The 18,832-nt window shown below is 34.9% G+C and overlaps 1 protein-coding gene across 11 annotated transcripts in view; it reads left to right on the top strand.

The window, feature by feature from the left end:
- Positions 1 to 18,832, top strand: part of CEP112 (centrosomal protein 112) — a 177,610-nt gene that overhangs the window by 39,741 nt on the left and 119,037 nt on the right. For all 11 annotated transcript variants that reach the window (XM_074847007.1, XM_074847009.1, XM_074847006.1 and 8 more), the window contains 9 exons: positions 299 to 385; positions 2,292 to 2,391; positions 3,562 to 3,680; positions 5,770 to 5,913; positions 8,622 to 8,776; positions 9,111 to 9,240; positions 10,222 to 10,314; positions 11,130 to 11,189; positions 15,012 to 15,091. In XM_074847007.1, coding sequence (XP_074703108.1) covers positions 299 to 385; positions 2,292 to 2,391; positions 3,562 to 3,680; positions 5,770 to 5,913; positions 8,622 to 8,776; positions 9,111 to 9,240; positions 10,222 to 10,314; positions 11,130 to 11,189; positions 15,012 to 15,091 — 968 coding nt within the window. The remainder of the gene's footprint in view (positions 1 to 298; positions 386 to 2,291; positions 2,392 to 3,561; positions 3,681 to 5,769; positions 5,914 to 8,621; positions 8,777 to 9,110; positions 9,241 to 10,221; positions 10,315 to 11,129; positions 11,190 to 15,011; positions 15,092 to 18,832) is intronic.

The raw sequence follows: 18,832 nt of genomic DNA on the forward strand, positions 1-18,832 counted from the left end.
TCTTAGGTGTTTATTTAAATAAAGGATGATAGCTTTTTCTGGGACGTAGCAGTTGTTTTTATTGCCAACTAAAACATCTTACAAATTCATTTTCTAAATAAATATTTTAGGTTGGGATCTTTTGTAACAGTTTTATTAGATAAATACGAATTTTCATAGCAATTATTTGTTAGTGATTTGTTTCCCACTGCCTTCTCAAAGACCTAAATGAATTATTCAGAAGGTATGCAAAGGTCATCAGTGTAATCTGTTCTTAATTTTAATTAAGTCGTATATCTGTTCTATTTTACTTTTAAAGCTGGACATGAAAATGAAAATAGCGGAAGGTAGATTTCATGAAGAAAAGCTTAAATTACAGCAGAAGCATGATACTGATGTTCAAAAGGTAAGAAGTGTTTTTTTTTTTTTTCCAAAGACAGGATATTAAACAAAATAAAAGAGAATCTGATTATAATAAATAATTAGCAGTTGTACTTCAACTTCTTCACAATTGCAATTAATGTTCCTTTAAAGTAAGATTGTAGGTAACAGTTTGCATAAGCTGATAGGAATGCAGAATATTCTGTGGTAACATAAACTTAGGAAGGGAAAAACATTTGCGGAAAGCAGAGGAAAATACAAGGTGATTTGCTTGTTTGGTTGAACAAGACAACCTATTTTACTAGCCTAACAGCTTCTGTGGATTCATATGCTGATGAAATCATACACTCATGATTCTTCTTTTAGAGAGAAAGCACTCATATTCTAGAAAAATGTGAACAAAAATGCTTAATTAAATTTTTATGGACAAAATACAGAAGATAACGGTAGAAAAATCCACAAGTGTATTACACATGTTCCTACTAATACAGCAATAGTGCTTGTTCTGATGTCTCCCTTTTGAGGCTGTATCTTAAAGCATAGGCTGGTCAATAAACAGTTTGTTATTTCTGTTATTGCATTGTTAAAGCTGTACGTGGCTTTTAATTCTTCATAGCAGTAAAACGACACCAGATATGCTTCCTTTGGGTTAAGTTGGATTTGTCGTTATTGTGTTGCGTAACACCACTTTTGGGAAGATTACAAAAAGACTATCAAAGACCAGACTGTTACTTTTAATACCATGTTTTAAACATGCGGGGTCAAATTCTGCAAGGTCCAAAGTGCCTTCTGAAGCAGTCTGATCCCGGGAGCGTAATGGGAGTTAAATGCTCAGCGTCAGGATCGTGATGACTTATCCTACTGTAAGCTTTGCATTACTGAGTACCTCTGTTTTGTTTCTTAAGACCGAGTCACAGACTTGGAGGAAGTTAGCTGACACAACACTATGACACATCAAAGCCTCCTGAAAGGATGTTAATATTTGGTCAGGTGCATATTTGGCTCATCTGTTCTCAAAGTCTGCAAGCATAACTAGCTAGCAAAGCTGCGAGCCTAAAGGAAACAGCTTTGTGAGAATTAGAAATAGTTTAAATGCTTTCTCATCCCTTGAGTTGTCATCCTTTTCTAACTGATGTTAGAATTCCGTCTTTTGAAGTTGTTTAATAACGTTGGATATTTTAGAAAAGGTTAAATAGTGTCGTATTAATCTTTAAAGACACAAAACGTTTAATGCAGATGGAGTAATATTGTTTTAAGATGAAAGCTTTTGTTTGATGAGAGATTTGGGGCACTGTTATAAAATTTCTGTGAATTTAATGTTTATCTTGAACACAAAGTTTAAATTAAAATACTATCTCAAAGTGTGCAAATATTCAAGCTTTTTTTTTCCAAAATCGTGTACAGAAATCTGAATGTAGTTGCACCTCATATATCTGCTCTATTCCAACCCGTTGTTTCTTGGAGTACATGCCAAGAATAGCAATTGGTGAAGTACAAAAGAGTTTAATGAAGTTCAGCAATTATTTAAGTATTTCTTAAACCTGCTGAGAATTTTAGATGCTTTTAAATAGTATTAGGCAACATAATACGAAAAAGAAAACAAATACTTTCTACTTGTAGTAGCAGCACTGTAAAACTTCCAAACTCAACAAAAGCAACATTGGATTTACCCAAGTTTAAAAGAAAATAAAACAGGAGTTTCAAGTTTTAGGGGGGTCTTTTTGATGTACTCTACTGCCTGCATTTATCTAAATCAATCCTGTTTGTGACTCGGCAGTCTTAGCTATGAAAATTACGTAGGTTTAATCACTTAGTCCTGCACGACCTAAGCAATTCTTGAGGGCAGCTCCTTTGGCAGAGATCAGTGTATACCATTTTGTGCACTGGTTGTAGTTTTGGGTTTTTTTGACTTTTGTGAATTTTCCCTACAGATTTTGGATAGAAAGAATGATGAAATAGAGGTATTGAAGTCCCTCTACAAAAACAAACAAAATGAAGCTGAGGAAACGATTAGAAAACTGGAGAAAAAAGGTGATTTTTATCTTCGTGGTGGTTCTTTTCTGTGTGCTGGTATTGTACTGCATCCTTCTTGCGGCTACGGGCTTATGTGTTCCTTCTAGGTGCAGATGTCCCTTTCCTCTTCACTTGCAAGTCTTGACCTAATTTTTCCCTTTAGGTTTTTAGAGGCCTGTCCAGTTGTCTTTGCTGTCCAGTTTCCAAACCAATTTTTCCAAGAGTCAGCGTAATCTTATGTTTAATACGGGTTTAAGAGAGTCACCAAAAAAATTTCTTTGATGATACTGAAGTATTTTGACCATTTATTCCAAACGTTTTGGAATCTCTGGCTCAAGGTTAATTTATTTTTACATTCAGTACATTTTAATCAAACCACAATGTGTTATGTATTTAGGACTATTCCAGCAAGAGATTTCAACCATGAGTAGTAGTCTTGAATATGCCATAAGTACAAAATTTGGCTTGAGCATGGCTTGTCGGCAGTTTTTGAATGTTAGTTGCTTTTAGTATTCCTTGGATTCTGTTTACACTATGGACTAAACCACAATGTAAAAGAATACACAAGATTGGTAACCCATGTCCGAAAAAAGGAGAGAGTTCTGTGTATATTGTTTCCTGCTCCTTGGCAAAGTAAATTGTCCAGCAAGGGATCTGGTGGTTGTGCTCGAGTCACCTACGCTCTTGCCAGATAGTGAAATTCATCAGTCACTTCTGAAAAGTGAATATGTACCTCGTTTGTTTTCCCCAAAGTCTGTCAGACTGTGAATTCTTGATGCAATCACTTGCAATTCAAGTTGGGGAACTTAATTTCCTTGTATATCTTGAGCATTCAACCTTCACAAGAACCTTTTCTCCTAAGGAATGCACATAAAATCAGGTTAAAAATGCCTGTTTTCTTTAGGTTACAGAATTTTATTGATGTGTATTTACTGCTTCAGTAAGGAAAACTCACTATGAAATACTTTGTAACTAAAGTAGACAAGAGAGAACGCCTTGTAATATTTTAGTGACACAGAATCTAAGTACAACATTTTAAAGAAGTACATGCATTAAGTATCTTTAAGAGCCAAAAAATATCAGAAAGCTGGGTCAATTGGAGCCCTAATGTAATCTGCATCTGTTGCCAACACCGAAAAATCCCAAAGGTATGTTCTGAATGGTACTTTATTTTCCCATTTTTGACAGTTCAGACTCTTGTTCGTGAGTCACAAGTCGTCAGAGAAGCAAAAGAGAAGCAGATTGTGGAGTTAAAGAAGATGTGTGAGCAAAGCAATGATTCTTTGAACAACGAGTGGGAGAAAAGGGTAATGAATATTTGCTTTCTTTGAACGACTCCTACAGTGTATATCTGGGCTAATACGTTTTGTCACTTAAAACCAAACAAAAATAGTAGGAATATGTTACTTTCAGTGATATTTTCTTATGTTGATTTTATTTTTTTCTGGAGTAATCTTGCAAGACTCTTCTTGCTGATGCTTGCACACCGACACCCACCCAGCTGATCTGGCCCTCTTAGCAGGTCTCTGGATGTATTGGGGAAGTGTTTATTTCTGGTTGACCTGACATGGAATTTTAATCTTGGTAAACCTGCAGCTACTTGCTGCCACGGTGATTCCTTTGAACTATCATTTTTGCATTGGGTCATGAATTCTTCAATGCATTTTTATTTATTGTTAGACTCAAGACAGCAGCACTAAGCAAAGAGAAAAGCATGTTTGTTGCAAGACAGTTTCACCTTTGTCCAGATTATTGTCAGTATTTGTCTTGCTTACCCCTCTCAGGAGAGGGAAGGTCACAAAAAGGGCAAAACCACCTCCTTTTGTAGATGAAGTATGCTGTCTAATTTAATTTTTTTGCAACCCTGCATCTGGAAGTGATGTGGTTTTAATTCTTGTCTTGTAGGAGATAAATCATAAATGTTGTCCTTTGTGCTTAAGACTTTGAGGCTTCAGTGTTAGGTGAGTTTTTTGTTTTAGAGAAACATTCTTTTCAGCCCAAAGTCATCCCACTTTTTGTGGTTACCTAGCAAGTGCTGTTCCTACAGCTGTAATTGTCATCAAGGACGCCAGTGTGCAGGCAAGAAGGCAAATTAAAATTCTAATATTAATTTTAACTTAATGAAATTATAGAAGCGAAATTGAACCATATATCTTATGGAAAAACATGGATAGTGGGAAATATGACGGAAGTGTAGTAGAAGTTAACAGTGCAATATATATATAAGTATAAATATATATAAATATATAATATATATTATAAATATCTATAAATATATAATATTTATAACTTTATATACTACTACTTAGGTGTATTTTTCCCTTGAATAGGACAGGTTATTTGAATAGACATTTCTGACAATAATGCAGATATTACTATAGTCTGTTGTACAGGAGGTAGAGACATTCCCAGAATTTTGGGCTTTATTTATATTTTATGCACATGGAGGTGAAATATTTATTTATTTATTTTCCCAGATTATTTTTAAAAGGATCTCAAATTCAACAAATCTTTTGAAAACCACAGTATATACCTGATAATTTATTAGCTTTCTTATCTTTTGGATGAAAAATTCTATGTTGAGTTACTGCACACTGTTGAAGTCTTAAACAGTGGTCCAGATTCACAGACACCCATGATTTTGCTAATTTATATGTTGGAAAGTAAAATTTATGCTTTTGCAAATTAACCTGATTTTAGCAATGTGTTTAGAGCGATGCTTTTATTTTGTATATTGAAGCTTTCTCCTTCAGCTGTGAAATGGATTTGTTAGAAACTTGAGAAATACATAATAGCTGTTACACAACCAATACACCATGCAAGTTTTGTATGCTAATTTGACATGGCATTATTCTTTAGTATTGAACAGATAGAAAATTCAGGTTTGAGGCTGCTTAACTAGAAAGGGAGGCCACTGGCATTTAGAATATAAATCGAGGGTTAGTAATGACACAAATAATCCTTTCATTAGACATGTAGATAGTCAAGGTTCTCCAGCTTCTTACAAATTGAGAGGCAGATAAACTGGCAGTGTAAGTGTCTGGAGAGACTATTACGAGTTCTGTAGCAGAAATTCATTTATTTTGTGCAGCAGTCATTGGTGTTCATTTCAAATGTAAACAAAGAGAATAGCAGAGAATGGCAAAAATATGTATGTGTTTTAGTAATCTGTATGGGCACGTTATACACTCTCTGCATTTTTAAATGACTTCTAAATTGCCACTTTATAGAGCCATAGTAGACCTGTTTAGTGAAACAAGGATGTAGTTTTGTTATGGAGGACAGAAATGTGGCCTGTGCTTGTTAGTTATCCTGTTTAGACACTATAATAATATAATACTTATAAATGCTACTTTTACATGCTATTTATTATTTGATAATGTTTTTGTGATGCAGCTTCACAATGCTGTGGCTGAGATGGAGAAGGAGAAGTTTAATATTCGGAAGAAGCACACAGAAGATATGCAGAAACTGCTGGATGACACCAATGCTCGTCTTGGCAAAATGGAGGAAGATTATTTGGAACAGATAAAATCAACTGTAAGTTTTTTGTAAATATGTCAAGACAGCAAGAGTCTCTTACAGTATTCAAACTTCACGCGTTTGTGCAAGAGTGTACGTAAATACTGTTGAGCTGAGAAATATTCTTGTTAGTGCAATGCAGTTGTTCTCTCTTGGGAGAGAACAGTGTCCTGGCAGCCAGTCCAACCAAGGATTTTTTCCCCCTGGATAAAATTCATTGAAGTACAGCCCTTCAGTGCATATCACACAGATATGTATTTGTATTGAAGGACTGTTTCTAACATTTCTTACTGGTTTTAGGTTCAAGTTAGGAGAACTTTTGTCTCTCTAGGTTTGTAGACTCTAAAAAAGGATTTATATAGTACATCTGTTTTCATAGATACATGTGACTTCTTACCCACCTCCTCTTTGAATGATCAAATGCTTCTATTAGATTAAAGATCAAATGAAAACGATTTTAAAAATAATTACTGTATTATTCTAAGTTACTGCATTTCATTCCTAGAATAATTAGAAACACGTAAACAGGTATAATCTGGATTTTGTGCCTGCTATATAAATGATGTAAAAAGCAAAAAATTAACAAGTGTCCTCAAGAAAGCATCCTGTACTTTTTATCAGGATGAGATATGAAGAAAATTGAATGAGTGAAAAGATAATGTCAAGCAAAATTTATTCCTTTATTAATGAATGTCGAATTTAAAAATTAGCATTCAGATCATGTCATAGGTATGTCATAGGTAACAGTAAAGACAGAGAAAAATGGACACAGTCTGTCAGCAAGATTGAATTTAAGAACCATCAAAACTAGACAGATCTTGCTGAGCAGCTTCTGATTTAATAATTAAACATGGTAGAGTTCAAGGCAGGGCTTAAGATGAAAGACTAGACTGTCACTGGAAATTAGTTTTCTTTTTTTTTCCCTTTCTCTTTCTGTCTCTCCTGCTTCTTGTTTTGTTTTGTTTTTTTTGGTATTTCAGAGTTTCCTTGTTCAGAGTTTTGTGTTGTCAAGAATGCCATTGCTGTTAGCAAGTGACATTGGCTGAACAGTTGAACTAATACCATAGAACTGATAAGTAGGGTTTTGTGCATTGAACAAGCATAAACTTCCTTGAGAGGTGGGGGGCCAGGCAGGAATTATGATATTTGGTGATATGTTAGGCGCCTCTCTTCTTTCTTTCCTTTTTTTTTTTTTTTGTGGTGGTGTTCTTTGCAAACAAATAAACCCAAAACTAAACACACTAAACTTAAGCCCCTTGACAAAGTTCAGGTGACCGTGCTGGCTGTGTGAGGTTCTTGCATTAGTCCAGGTTTATTTAACAATTCTGTGACAGTTGGGGCACTGACTTGAGATGGCAGATGTTTGAATTTTTATTTTACTTTAACAGAGGGTGAAAATACTGTTCCGCTTCCCTCATCTTTGGACCTTTGTTAATATAAAAATAGCTATGATACATACATCCTGGAAGGACAGCTGTGTCTTATTTTTTGACTTCAGCCTCCTGAGGAGTTCTCTCATTTCCGTGCATATTAACATAAATTTAGGGATGAATGGGAAGTAGTAGAGTAGTCTCATGCCACCTGCCTGTTCTCATTCTACTAATTTTAAAAATTGTTTATATTAGGAGATGAAGTTCTGGGAAAAGGATACAACTTTTGATAGATGCTTGTAATTTATTGAAAGGAAATCACTGTAATTAAACAAATGAAATGGGGAAGAGGATTAGGGAAAGGTATACCAGCAGGGACTGGAGGAATGCACGCTCTGTCCTGATATGGGTTTGTTATATTCCAGTGCACAGCACTTTCCTTTTCTGTGTGCCTCCATTTTCCAGTAATAAAATGGAGATGATATACTTATCTTACAAGATGACTGGTGAATTATTTAGTTAATATTTGTTAATTGATTTGAAACACAACTAGATAGCATTTGCAATGTTAATGTAGCATCCGTATTATAACGTTCTTCTTGTTTCTTCCAAATCCGTAGCAGATATTCCTGTATCTTACTGTTTACAACCTTGGCTGTGGTTTTGCCAAAGTATGCACGTAAGAGGCAGCTGTTTAAAATCTGCAATTCTTTAACAACCTAAATGCATCACTCCTTGATTTAGTTTAGAAATCTGATATATGTATTTTTGTCTGTAAACATATGATGCTTGTAAAAGCACTCAGAAGAATATTTTAGCATGACAAACACTACAGATTGCACTGGATGCTATACACTTTAAAATGTTTTCTAGCTGACTTTTATAGCTGCCTCATCACCATAACGATCAGTAAAATCTTTTTATATACATAGTTTTTTCCTCAAATACTCTTTCCTATGTGCAGGTTGTATATATTGATAGTGATAACACACTTGTTGGTTAACGGAAGGTCTAAAAATGCTTTACATGTATTTTCATCCATTACAGTTTTCCATAAAAATTATCTGTCATCTCTCCCATATTAAAAGATTTGTAGTTTAGATATCAGTTGCACGTATTGTTTTGCTTAGGGGAGAAGATGTGTTACTTTGGGGGAGGGAATAGACATCAATATTTTTAAGATTTATTTTTTATATACAACACAGAATTTACTGTCATGATTGATGACAGCTTTGCTATTGTAGCTTTTGTGTCTCTGGACCACCAAAGAACCTTGTTGCTCTAGGCTACTGAATAGCAACAGGGGTATACCCTAATTTATTCTGGTGTTTTCTCAACAATGACCTATTCTTTTAGAACCAGACGATCAAAAAACTGGATGCTCGTGTCCAACAGTTGACTGTTGAGGCTGAAAATAGTAATTTACAGCGTCAAAAATTATCTCAACAAAAGGCTGATGCAGAACAACGTTACCAGGTGGTATGCTCTGAACTTCAGGACGTGAAAGCAAGGTAATTTCAATAGCGGTTGCTGTTTTTAACATTGAAGAATATGAAATTTCCAAAAACAAACGTTCTTAATTTTATTTCAAGGACTCAGTGAATGGTAATTGGCATTAGAAAATGATCACAAAAATATATTAATTGATGTAAAACTCATTTTGGAACTGATCCAATCAGCCATCGTAAGGAGTATGTTATCCTTCCCTTATAAATAAGTATTTTATTCTGTTAAAATGAACACGTGGTGCAGGCAAACTTTCATACTCTGTAGAATCGATACTGAACAGGGAAGATGCCAAACTATGAAAGCAATTTCCATATTCTGTTTGCTTGCTACTTGTAGGCACAGCTCACTTCAGAAAGACAAGGACCATATTATACAGGAATATGAGGAGAACATTCAGCAACTACAAAGTAAATATGATGCTGATATCAGTTTTATAAAGCAGGAACGTGCTCTCTCTGCAGCTAAGGTATGCTTCCACATATAATAGACATTAAAGTTGTTTATTTTTTGAGTGGTCTTCTCAATATAAGTGTAATGCTTATGAATAAATCCAAGGAACTTCAGTTCCCTAAGTTATTCATGTGCAGAAGTTTAAAAAATATGGTGATTTAATTTTTCATTCCTGAATTTGACTGAAAAATCATCTGCAGTTGACTCACAATTCTGGGGTGTGTGTATGTGTACATACAGGTGATTCAGATAAGGTGCAATTAATATGCTGATTTTGTTTGTGCTTCTGTAAAAATTCCAGATACCAGAGGACCTCAGCACACTTAAAGCCTTAATGTTTTCATAAGGCCTTTTCAATGAGGGGAAATATTTTTTTCCAGAAATAAACTGTCCTGCAAGCCTCTTAATGTGGAACATTATGTTAAATATTTATGTGTTTAAGACAATATTTTTAAATTTTGCAAGCATACATTCTGCCCAAAATGTAATAATTCTGGTTTGTTTCTGTAAAAGCATCTCTCAGGTTGATATCTACGAATACACATAGGTAGATATATAGTATATATTTAATATAATTTTCAAGGTAAATAATTGTAGAAAAGGATCATGTTTCAAATATCATCTGCTAATCCTTAGAGCCATGGGACGAATGGGCCTTTTGCATTTATTTCCCAGAATTCTGGGAGCTTTGATGGTACTTTACTCCATTTAATTTACAAGGTATTTTTTTTCTTTCTTTCAATTGTTAGTGCCAAAGTTGTTTTTATTATTAGTTGGGGGTTATTTTGTGGGTTTGTTTACATTTCTAAGTTTGCCAGACAGACACAAGTGAGTTAAGTGGAGTTGTAAACTCATACAGGTTTTTTTCCCCAAGTTGATAATTTTTTCCAATTTCCAGGCACCTTTGAGAAAGAAATTTCTAACACGCAAAAGATGTATCTGTAGAGCTAATGAGAAATGCAACACAAAAGTTCTGTTTTCTGTTAAATCCCTGCAGGCATCTGAGGAGATTGAAGAATTACAGCATAGTGTGTCTCTATTAAAACAACAGTTACAAGATTCAGAACATCAAAGACAGCAACAGCTGAGGGTGAGCCCTGAATTTCTTACTCAGGAGTGACCAGCCCTTTTTACTTTTCCCAGTGATTTGCATGTTTAGATATCCATACTGAAATGCACTTATGTATAACATGCATCTTTGTATGTATTTTATTGATAGAAATATATAAAGTGTCACCTTATGCTTGAAGGTTGACTTAAAAAATATGACTAAGAGATCACTTTATGGGTAAGAGCAGAATTTTCACAGGAACTTTATGACTGTTTGTTGTAATTCACATGTTGAACCGGTGTAAACATGGAGCAGTGGATTATAGAGAAGCATGTCAAAGAATTATAAGTATTTTTTTCCTAAACTGTAAAGTTTTAAGTAAGTTCCAAAATAGTTTTTGTTTTTGTTCCTATTTAACAGTTCAGTTCAATATTTCATCTTCCTATAGGCATTGAAATTAATCCTTCTATCTCAGGATAATGAGTTCCACATCTGTATCATGTATCAATCCTGTTTGAGTTTTGGCATATACTTTTCCTCTTATGTCTTTCATTTCACAGTTGATGTAGTACAGGATGGCATTTTAATAGCTCAGGAGAACAAGTTGCTGTTTCTCTTTAGAAGACATGAATCATGACTTTCGAGATAGTTTTGTTATACATCGATATTTTTGCTGTTGGTTGAATTTTTTTTATACATTAAAGAATTTTTTGAATAATGATCCACTTTGTAGTGGATTTTTAATTTTTTATAGCATGTTCTATATAATAGCAAGTGTGTGTGTGTGTTTAATGACTGCTTTGTAATGAAAGAAAAATGTGATTTCTTTATTTAGAGTACACATCTCTTTGCAGGATCAAGAATACAAGCTTCAACAGGACAAACTTCACTTGGAGCGTGTATATGAAAAACAGGTAATGTTTTCAGGAAAATATATTGTCCTAGGCACACTTTCAATTCTATTGTTTACAGAAGCTGAAGGTTGAAATTCTGAAATAAGTACTACATTTTGGAATCCCAAGCATTTCACATGGGTTGGAAAAGTTAATTGGATGACTTCAAGGAAGACTTTAAGTGCAGCTATTTAAGTACAGAGATATCACCTCTGAATCTAGAAACCTATTGCCAAATGATGGAGGCTGGGAGAGCGTTACTAAACAAGTGCCAGTGTAAGCCTGTGCTGTGCCTATACGCTTCTTTTGTTGGCATCTGATGTTAACTGCTGTCAGAGAAAAGATAATGAACTAAATTGAACTTAGCCTGATCTGTTGTCAGTGTTCATATGTTCTTCCATACTTCTTTCCCCCCTAATATCTTTATTCCATACTTCTCCATGATTTGAATGTTGTCTATATATTGTCAACATGCAGTCTTTTTATATCAGAAGCTTAAATTAAGAAAATGTAATTTTCATCAAACACACTTCATCTTAAACCACTTTTCAAATAACTGTCTACTCTTTTAGACTTTAGACATCAATAGATTTCAAATTAAATTTCAATTTTAGTGATGTTATATGTTCAATTCATGCAGTGTGTAGTAAGAGGGTGTGTTAGATGCCTATTTAATTGAAAGGATGTGGTATTCAAACATGTCATTTCCAAATGTGGCAAATTTAAAACATCAAATAATAAATCGTGATCGTAGCTACTTGTCACTTGGTAATAGCATTTGCAACATCAAGTGTAGTGAGCTTTTGGTTTGAGTTAGTGCCTTCTGCTGACTTGAAGTCAAATACTTTTTCATTCAAAGATATGTTTTGGTCTAATCCTAGCTTACATTTGTCTTTTTAGGCAAGTCATGGTTTTTATGAATGTTGGGCCTCAGGAAAAGCCTAGGATTGGAGTAATATTGCAGGGCAAAATAAAAATATATCAGCTTAATTTGGATATCTTCTAGCTGTTGAAGGATAGTGGACATTGGTTTATTGCAATACATCACTTCCCCTGCAGATAAGTACCGATTACATGTGGCTGGTAATGTTTCTAGGCCCCAAGTCCAAATGCCATCAAATGGCTCACGTCTACACTATTAAACTTTACGCATCGGGACAGTAAGGTGGATGCATCCCTATTACCTTTCTGCAGTGGTGCCTGTCCTGTGTGACTCTTCAGCCATGTTTGAGGATCATTTGGTGGGAGAACGCTACTTATCTTGGGCTAAGACCATGTCAGCAGTCGTTCTACACCAGTCAGCACAGATATTGAAGCTGTAACTCTGTATCAGTAAACAAGAAAGTAGACCCTTTATTTTTAATAGATAACTTCACAGCAGTTTGCCCGCTCATAAATTTTGATGTAACTGTGTTTTCGAAATCAAGTCTTTGAGAAAGAAGGAGAAAAAAATACATGTGAAGAATCTATGGATACAAATCCATGATATAGTATAGATTGGCCCATAAAATACGAAACCAAGCTTGTCTTCAAGTACAGGAATCATGAAGTCTCTGGTGCAATCTGTTCACTTAAGAACCTACCCATTATCTAATAATCTTTATTAGTCTACAGTGGCTATTGCCTGCTAGGATATTTAAACATCAAACAAATAATAGGTAGTAACCCTAAATGTCACTGTTTGATTAAATGTGCTTATCTACTGAATCAGGAACCAGTTAGGCTAGATGGTTTTACAAGCAAAGGAAACACCTGCTTTTTCTAAATAACCTACTGCTTGTTTTCCAAACATTCAGCTAAGCGTAAGAGCGGTGACAGATTATTCCTGAGAGCCATTCTCAAGCCAGCTGTTAAATATGTATAAATTCACCAGGTTTGCCAGTACCTTCTTTACTGTCTGACAGACAGCCCATCAGTTTGGAGGCTCTTTCAAACCAACTAAATATTCAGATTTCCATGTAGTAAACACCTACGTGGAACTGCTTACAATAGAGAATCTTTGAGTTTGTTTTTTCATTGGACTATACTCTTATGCTTCTGACTATACACTTACTAAAACATGTTTTTCTTCATTGTAGTGACTTCATAGCATGTAACGTTGTAAATGATTGTAGGTGAATAAAGGATTTCCTGTGCTCCCTGTCTGATAAAGAAAAGCATGCTTAGTACGTCACATCACCACATTGTTTTTAGGGTTGCTCAAGTAACAAAACAAGCTCTCAGATATTATGAAACCCATAGTTTGAACCACGCCTGGGAGGTTGCCAGATTCTGAAGCTGCTTTCCTCTCTTGATCCAGAAGTACCAGAGAAAAGAATTCTTCATAAAAATGTCTATTCCTGGGTAGTGAATTTAGGAAGTGGGAGTCAGATTTTGTTCCATGGTTTTTGTGACTGTATTGCTTTATAGGGAGAGAAGCAATTTCTCAAATTGCTAGGATGTGTTCCTTGTGAGGTCTTGAAAGTTGCCTTATTCATTCTGCATTGATTAAATACTAGGAATTAAAATAGTATTTAAAATTTAAATGGTAACTAAAATATACTAGGAAAATGACAAAAATTTAGAGGAGAATTAAAGGGCCTCAAAGTTTTTTGTAACTCTGAGTATCTTTAGGATATTTACCTAACAGGTCTGTTTGTCTCACTTCTGTGTACCAGTGTATCTTGTATAATATGTGTGTATAGATATTGCCTGGTTGTAATGGCAGTTGCATGGAGGGGAAGAATTACTTGGAAATGTACAGTTTGCTTGAGGAAATGGAAAGGAAGAGGGATAAGCAGCGTGGCCAAGCGAAGGAAGATGAAGAGAGGGGTGGGACCCGTGATGTTAGACAGTAGTGAGCCTCTGATGTGTACTGAGGTTATGTGGAGCAGAAGATTTCTGTTCTGCAAGATTATTCAAGGCAAAGACATATACTAATGCTGCTCTAGGTAAGAGATGATGAGGAAGAGACAGGAGGACCATGGGGCAGCTTCTTCCTGTCATGCGAGGATGCAGAGGCTTTCGGGTTGCGCTGGGATTGATTTCTTGCCGCATTCATTGGAGTGACAGTTAACTTATTCTTCTGGTTTCACACTGTGTTATAAGCAGCACATGGTCAGAGTTTACTGTGGAATAATAGTTGTTAGCTAAGATGCTCTGTCATTTCAGAGGTGTCTGTGCTTTTTGTGGGTTTGTTAGTTGTACACTTATACAAGAGTGCCATACCCCCGCATTTCCAAATGGCATTTTTAATATCTGGAAGCAAAAGGGAAAAATGGAGTTTTATACAATGATTCAAGCACTCTGGTTTGATCTCACTGGGCCAGGAGTTCATTAGTAAACCACTTTTCCTCAGTTTTACTTTTCTTGGGAGTTTCTACCCTCAACTAGTTAATGTTTGGTTATGTATTGTTCTAAAGTGATGTTATTTACTATCATTACATTTGATATTTTTATAGTTGTAAGAATTGATAAAAAGTAGTTCACTGAGTTTCACAAATTGGTAAGTAGGAACTCTGCACCATGGAGAATACAAGTCATTGTTTTAGGCAGATTTCTATATGCTTTCCTGTATTTATCTAAAGAAAATCTAGCTCCTTTTTATGTAATTATTGATATTTCTTTATTCTAGAGAATAATATTCATCTTGAGAAGAAAAATACATCTGTTGGCTGTAGTCTCGTACTTCATCTCCCTGTTAATCCTTATTCTTGCATTTTATGTAACTTTAGAAATATATAGATGGTTGTATACATCTGTGCAAAAGAAATATGCAAAATAGTTTTTATAATTTAAAATAACTGTTTTTTTTAAATCAGACTTGGTTTTAGCTAAAATATATCTTTTTCTTTCAAATTGTAGATTTATGGCATCCGGAATGATGTTGATAAAGAAAGAGGGGATTCTCAAAAGAAAATTCGCAAACTGGAAGAGACTTTGAAGTAAGTGAATATGGAATATTTGTTGAACCATCCCAAATTTTTTAGTCAAATTTATTAAATAAATTTATGCTTTGTCTTATCTAACTGCCTTTCTATAATTTGTCTGGGTTATCTTCCCATTGTAAAGCCACATCTTCAGGGTTCTAGTTAGCCATGACAGTTAAAGAGGTGAAGCAAGAACCAAACCACCCAAATTTGTTGACTTCAGGTGGTAGGAGTGAAACAGAATTAAGTTAGTGATGTCAGCTGGTGTTGCCCTGTCAAATAAATGAAATTGTCTTCGATTTAGAATGGATACATAGTAGGCAAATAATCCAAGCTAAAGACTGGTTGATTTGGACTATTTTAGAGGAAAGGTTTAATTTGAAAGATGAATATATTTAAAATATATTTTAACTTGATTTAGTATATGATACTTGTGACGATGTGGATTTTTCCTCTTTGATACCACAGGTTTTTGTGCGAATACTTATTTTTCAAATGTAGCTAAGGCTCAGAGAAATGGTCTGCAGCGAGCAGAAGAGACTTTTCATTAACTAACTGGGAACAGCTTTTTTTGCTGACCTTGTACATTAAAAAACTAATCACAAGTTTGTTTTCTGAGTGGAGGAGTGGTTTACATACAGCAGATGCACATATGACAAGATCAATTCTTGTTATGCTGCTTCCATTTTTATTATGTAAAATATTATTTCCATATGCTTACGCAGTTTAAATTCAAAGTTATGGAAATAATTTCTAGGGAAAACGGATTATTCTGAAACAAGCCAGAAGTTATTTGCTAAAACTACCCAGTTAAATGTTACAGTGTATCTTATCTAGGCTGACAGAGGCATTGTGAAGATACTTTTATTCAACAAAGTCACAGGGCTGAAGTCTATTCCTTTTTTTCTATAATCTCTGAGGTATTTGGCATAAATAGAGACTATTTTAAAACACTACAGACATTAACAAAAACTGTAGCTTTTAATCTTTAAATTCTTTACACTGACTTTTATTTATAATTTTAGGGAGATTGAATTGTTATCAACTAAACTTAATCTTTTAGTATTTTAACGTCTGATTCCTTGATAATATAGTTGCATTAATTATCTTCCATGTCTTTCAAATAACATGTCATTTTGCACTTATGTTAAAAAAAAATGTCTGACTTTAAAGTCCACTGGCTGCTCAGAATATATGCCCCATGTGGGTGCTCTCAGCACAGAATAAAGGTGGCAGTGCTCTTCAGGCAAGTGTTTGTGAAGTGGGTTAGTGTGCTGTGAATTTTGGACCTAGTTTTAATTAACAGCACTGCGCTGAGAAGCTCTTCTAGATAGCTGAGGAGGTCCTCATTTGTTTCAGATATTCCCTAGCTGTAATTAAGCTTAGATTTAAGCTTAGGTTAAAGGTTTCAAGAACCCAGTTTACCACTGGATGCTTCAGGGCCCACAAATTAAGATGATGTTGGCAGAGGCCAGTCCCAGCCTTATGTTTTGTGTAAGTGGGTGTCCTTTGGCCAAATCTGAGGATGGGTCAGCTTCTGGGTTTTCAGAGTGTCTTCTAATATAAGCTACTTCCATTCATATTGTAGTGTACTCTTCCCAGGTTCTCTTCCATGTCCTATGGCACTCTTTCCGTTACGCTTTTTCTTTTCTTTTTTTGGTTCAGGGTGTTGAAAATCATGTAGCAATTTCTAATATTAAATGATATATCACTCTCCTAATTTAAAATGGACAATGTTTTAATTTTGGAGATAGGTAGCTTACTCTTGAATAATGAATCTATACTACTGTTCGTTTGGTTGTTTTATAGCAGTGATTTGGGGTTAATTTTAAGATTAGTAATAGAATTAGTGATGCTATATAAGTAATTATTTTGCAATTGAATAGAAATAAAGATTAACTTTCATCCGTGTTTTTGTCTGAATGGAGACAAAAGTGAGTTGGCAGAGTCATTGGGGTGGATTTGTGCTTGTGAAGATTAAAAATACTGTATTTACAGAAATATAGTGCCCCAGTCTAAATGCAGCATATATTCTGCTGGCCGGTTCTTTGAGATTTCAGCTCTGATGCAAAACCTCTGCGACTTACATCTGTACTTCTCTGATCACGGATGTGTCCGTGCACACGACTGTTAAGAACAGACTCGCATGCCCAGTGTAGAGGAACTGCTAATCCTGCAGGGCTGACTTTCTGGAAACCAAGCCATTAATTTAGTATCAAAGTTTCTGGACAATATTAAGATTTTACATGTATGCATTTATGTACGGTCTGTACGTAATACATAACGAGCAGTAATATTTTTATGTCTGAAATGGATGGCTTCCTTATGGCTTTTTTTCCCATTGCTGCAAAAATGAGTCTTAACAGTCTCTTACTGTTAATATGAATCCACAAGATCTAATGTTTTATATGAAAACCCCTTATTTTTCTGTATTTCTTTGACTATTTGTGGAATCAAATTAAGTAATTACAAGCTAAGGCAGACACAGTAAACCTTTAGAAAACAACCTTATCTTCCTTGAGATGGGTGAAAATACAGTTCAGCGCCTTCAATAGAAGCGATGCCTTGTGGAATTGCAGCTCAGAACCCAGAAGGTGCATCAGTGATTTCTCATAAACTACTTTGATCTGAATGCACTTTGATTCTGAAATGGCCACAGGATTCTATCTTGAGTAGCTAGGCAGCTGCAAACACCTAGAAGGGGAAGTGGCAGGCATCTTGGTGGTTTTTGCTTTTGTTTTTTTTTTTTTTATTTTTCCAGTAGCACAAGAGCAAACAGTGCTATTGCAGTTTCAAACATATCCACACAGTTGCATAATGAAAATGATTTGAGACCTTGTGTGGAATAGTAAAATCCACATTTCTAAAAGTATCTTTCACTTCCAAAAAAAAAAAATAGCCTTGCCAGTGTTTTAATACTGAATGGGGGTTTACATAGTTTATGGAAGGTATTTTTTTCTTCTTCTTCTGAAGTTTATGGTAGAAATATCTGTCAAAAAGAAATCTTCTGCAAAAGAATTGCTCTAATACTCATGACTATTGGTGGTGACTTGTAGATATAAATTTTATATTTAATTTAGCAATGCGTGTTATAGGCATTGCCTAATAGCAAAAGTCACTATAAGAAGTGCTCCAAGGGTTTTTCTAGAATGTCATTTAAAGTGCATTTGTATAGTAACAAAGTATGCTTAAAAAGCTTCTGTGTAATTACTTGGGGGGAAAGGTTGTTTCTCTAATCCCTTTAGTTTGGTTGCATAAAATATGTCATGAGTGAGCAACAAATAGTCTAAATCTCTGTGGTTCTTATCGCTTTTATTTCAAGTACAGGAATAGGAAATAAAGAGGTATAGTTATATTACAATTTGTCACACTACAGACTGGGTTGAATACAACAGAAAAAGTTAAGAAAAAAATCTGTATCTGTTTGTTGCTGAAGAAATTCCATGGAAGAGAAAGAAAAGCTCTTGCTAACTTTATGCAGCACTGTTATCCAGAGTAGCTCTCAGCATCATCTGCTGTGTCTTGCTCTGTGAAATTTGGGCAGCAATTTATTAAAAATATTTATTTTGCCTCTGCTAATATTTTAATATCCAATTACTTCATAATTTTAATTTACTCGGCTGCAGGGAAATATTTCCCGTTTTACTGAAGAATTGAAATACAGAAGCTTAGAGACTTGTGGCAATTTAGGGACCTGGAAACAGGCATGGCCTTGATGTGGTTTAAAAATGAGGCTGGGACATGTATGTTAAAGGC

Source organism: Strix aluco, chromosome 21 (assembly GCF_031877795.1).
Source record: "Strix aluco isolate bStrAlu1 chromosome 21, bStrAlu1.hap1, whole genome shotgun sequence".
Taxonomy (NCBI): domain Eukaryota; kingdom Metazoa; phylum Chordata; class Aves; order Strigiformes; family Strigidae; genus Strix; species Strix aluco.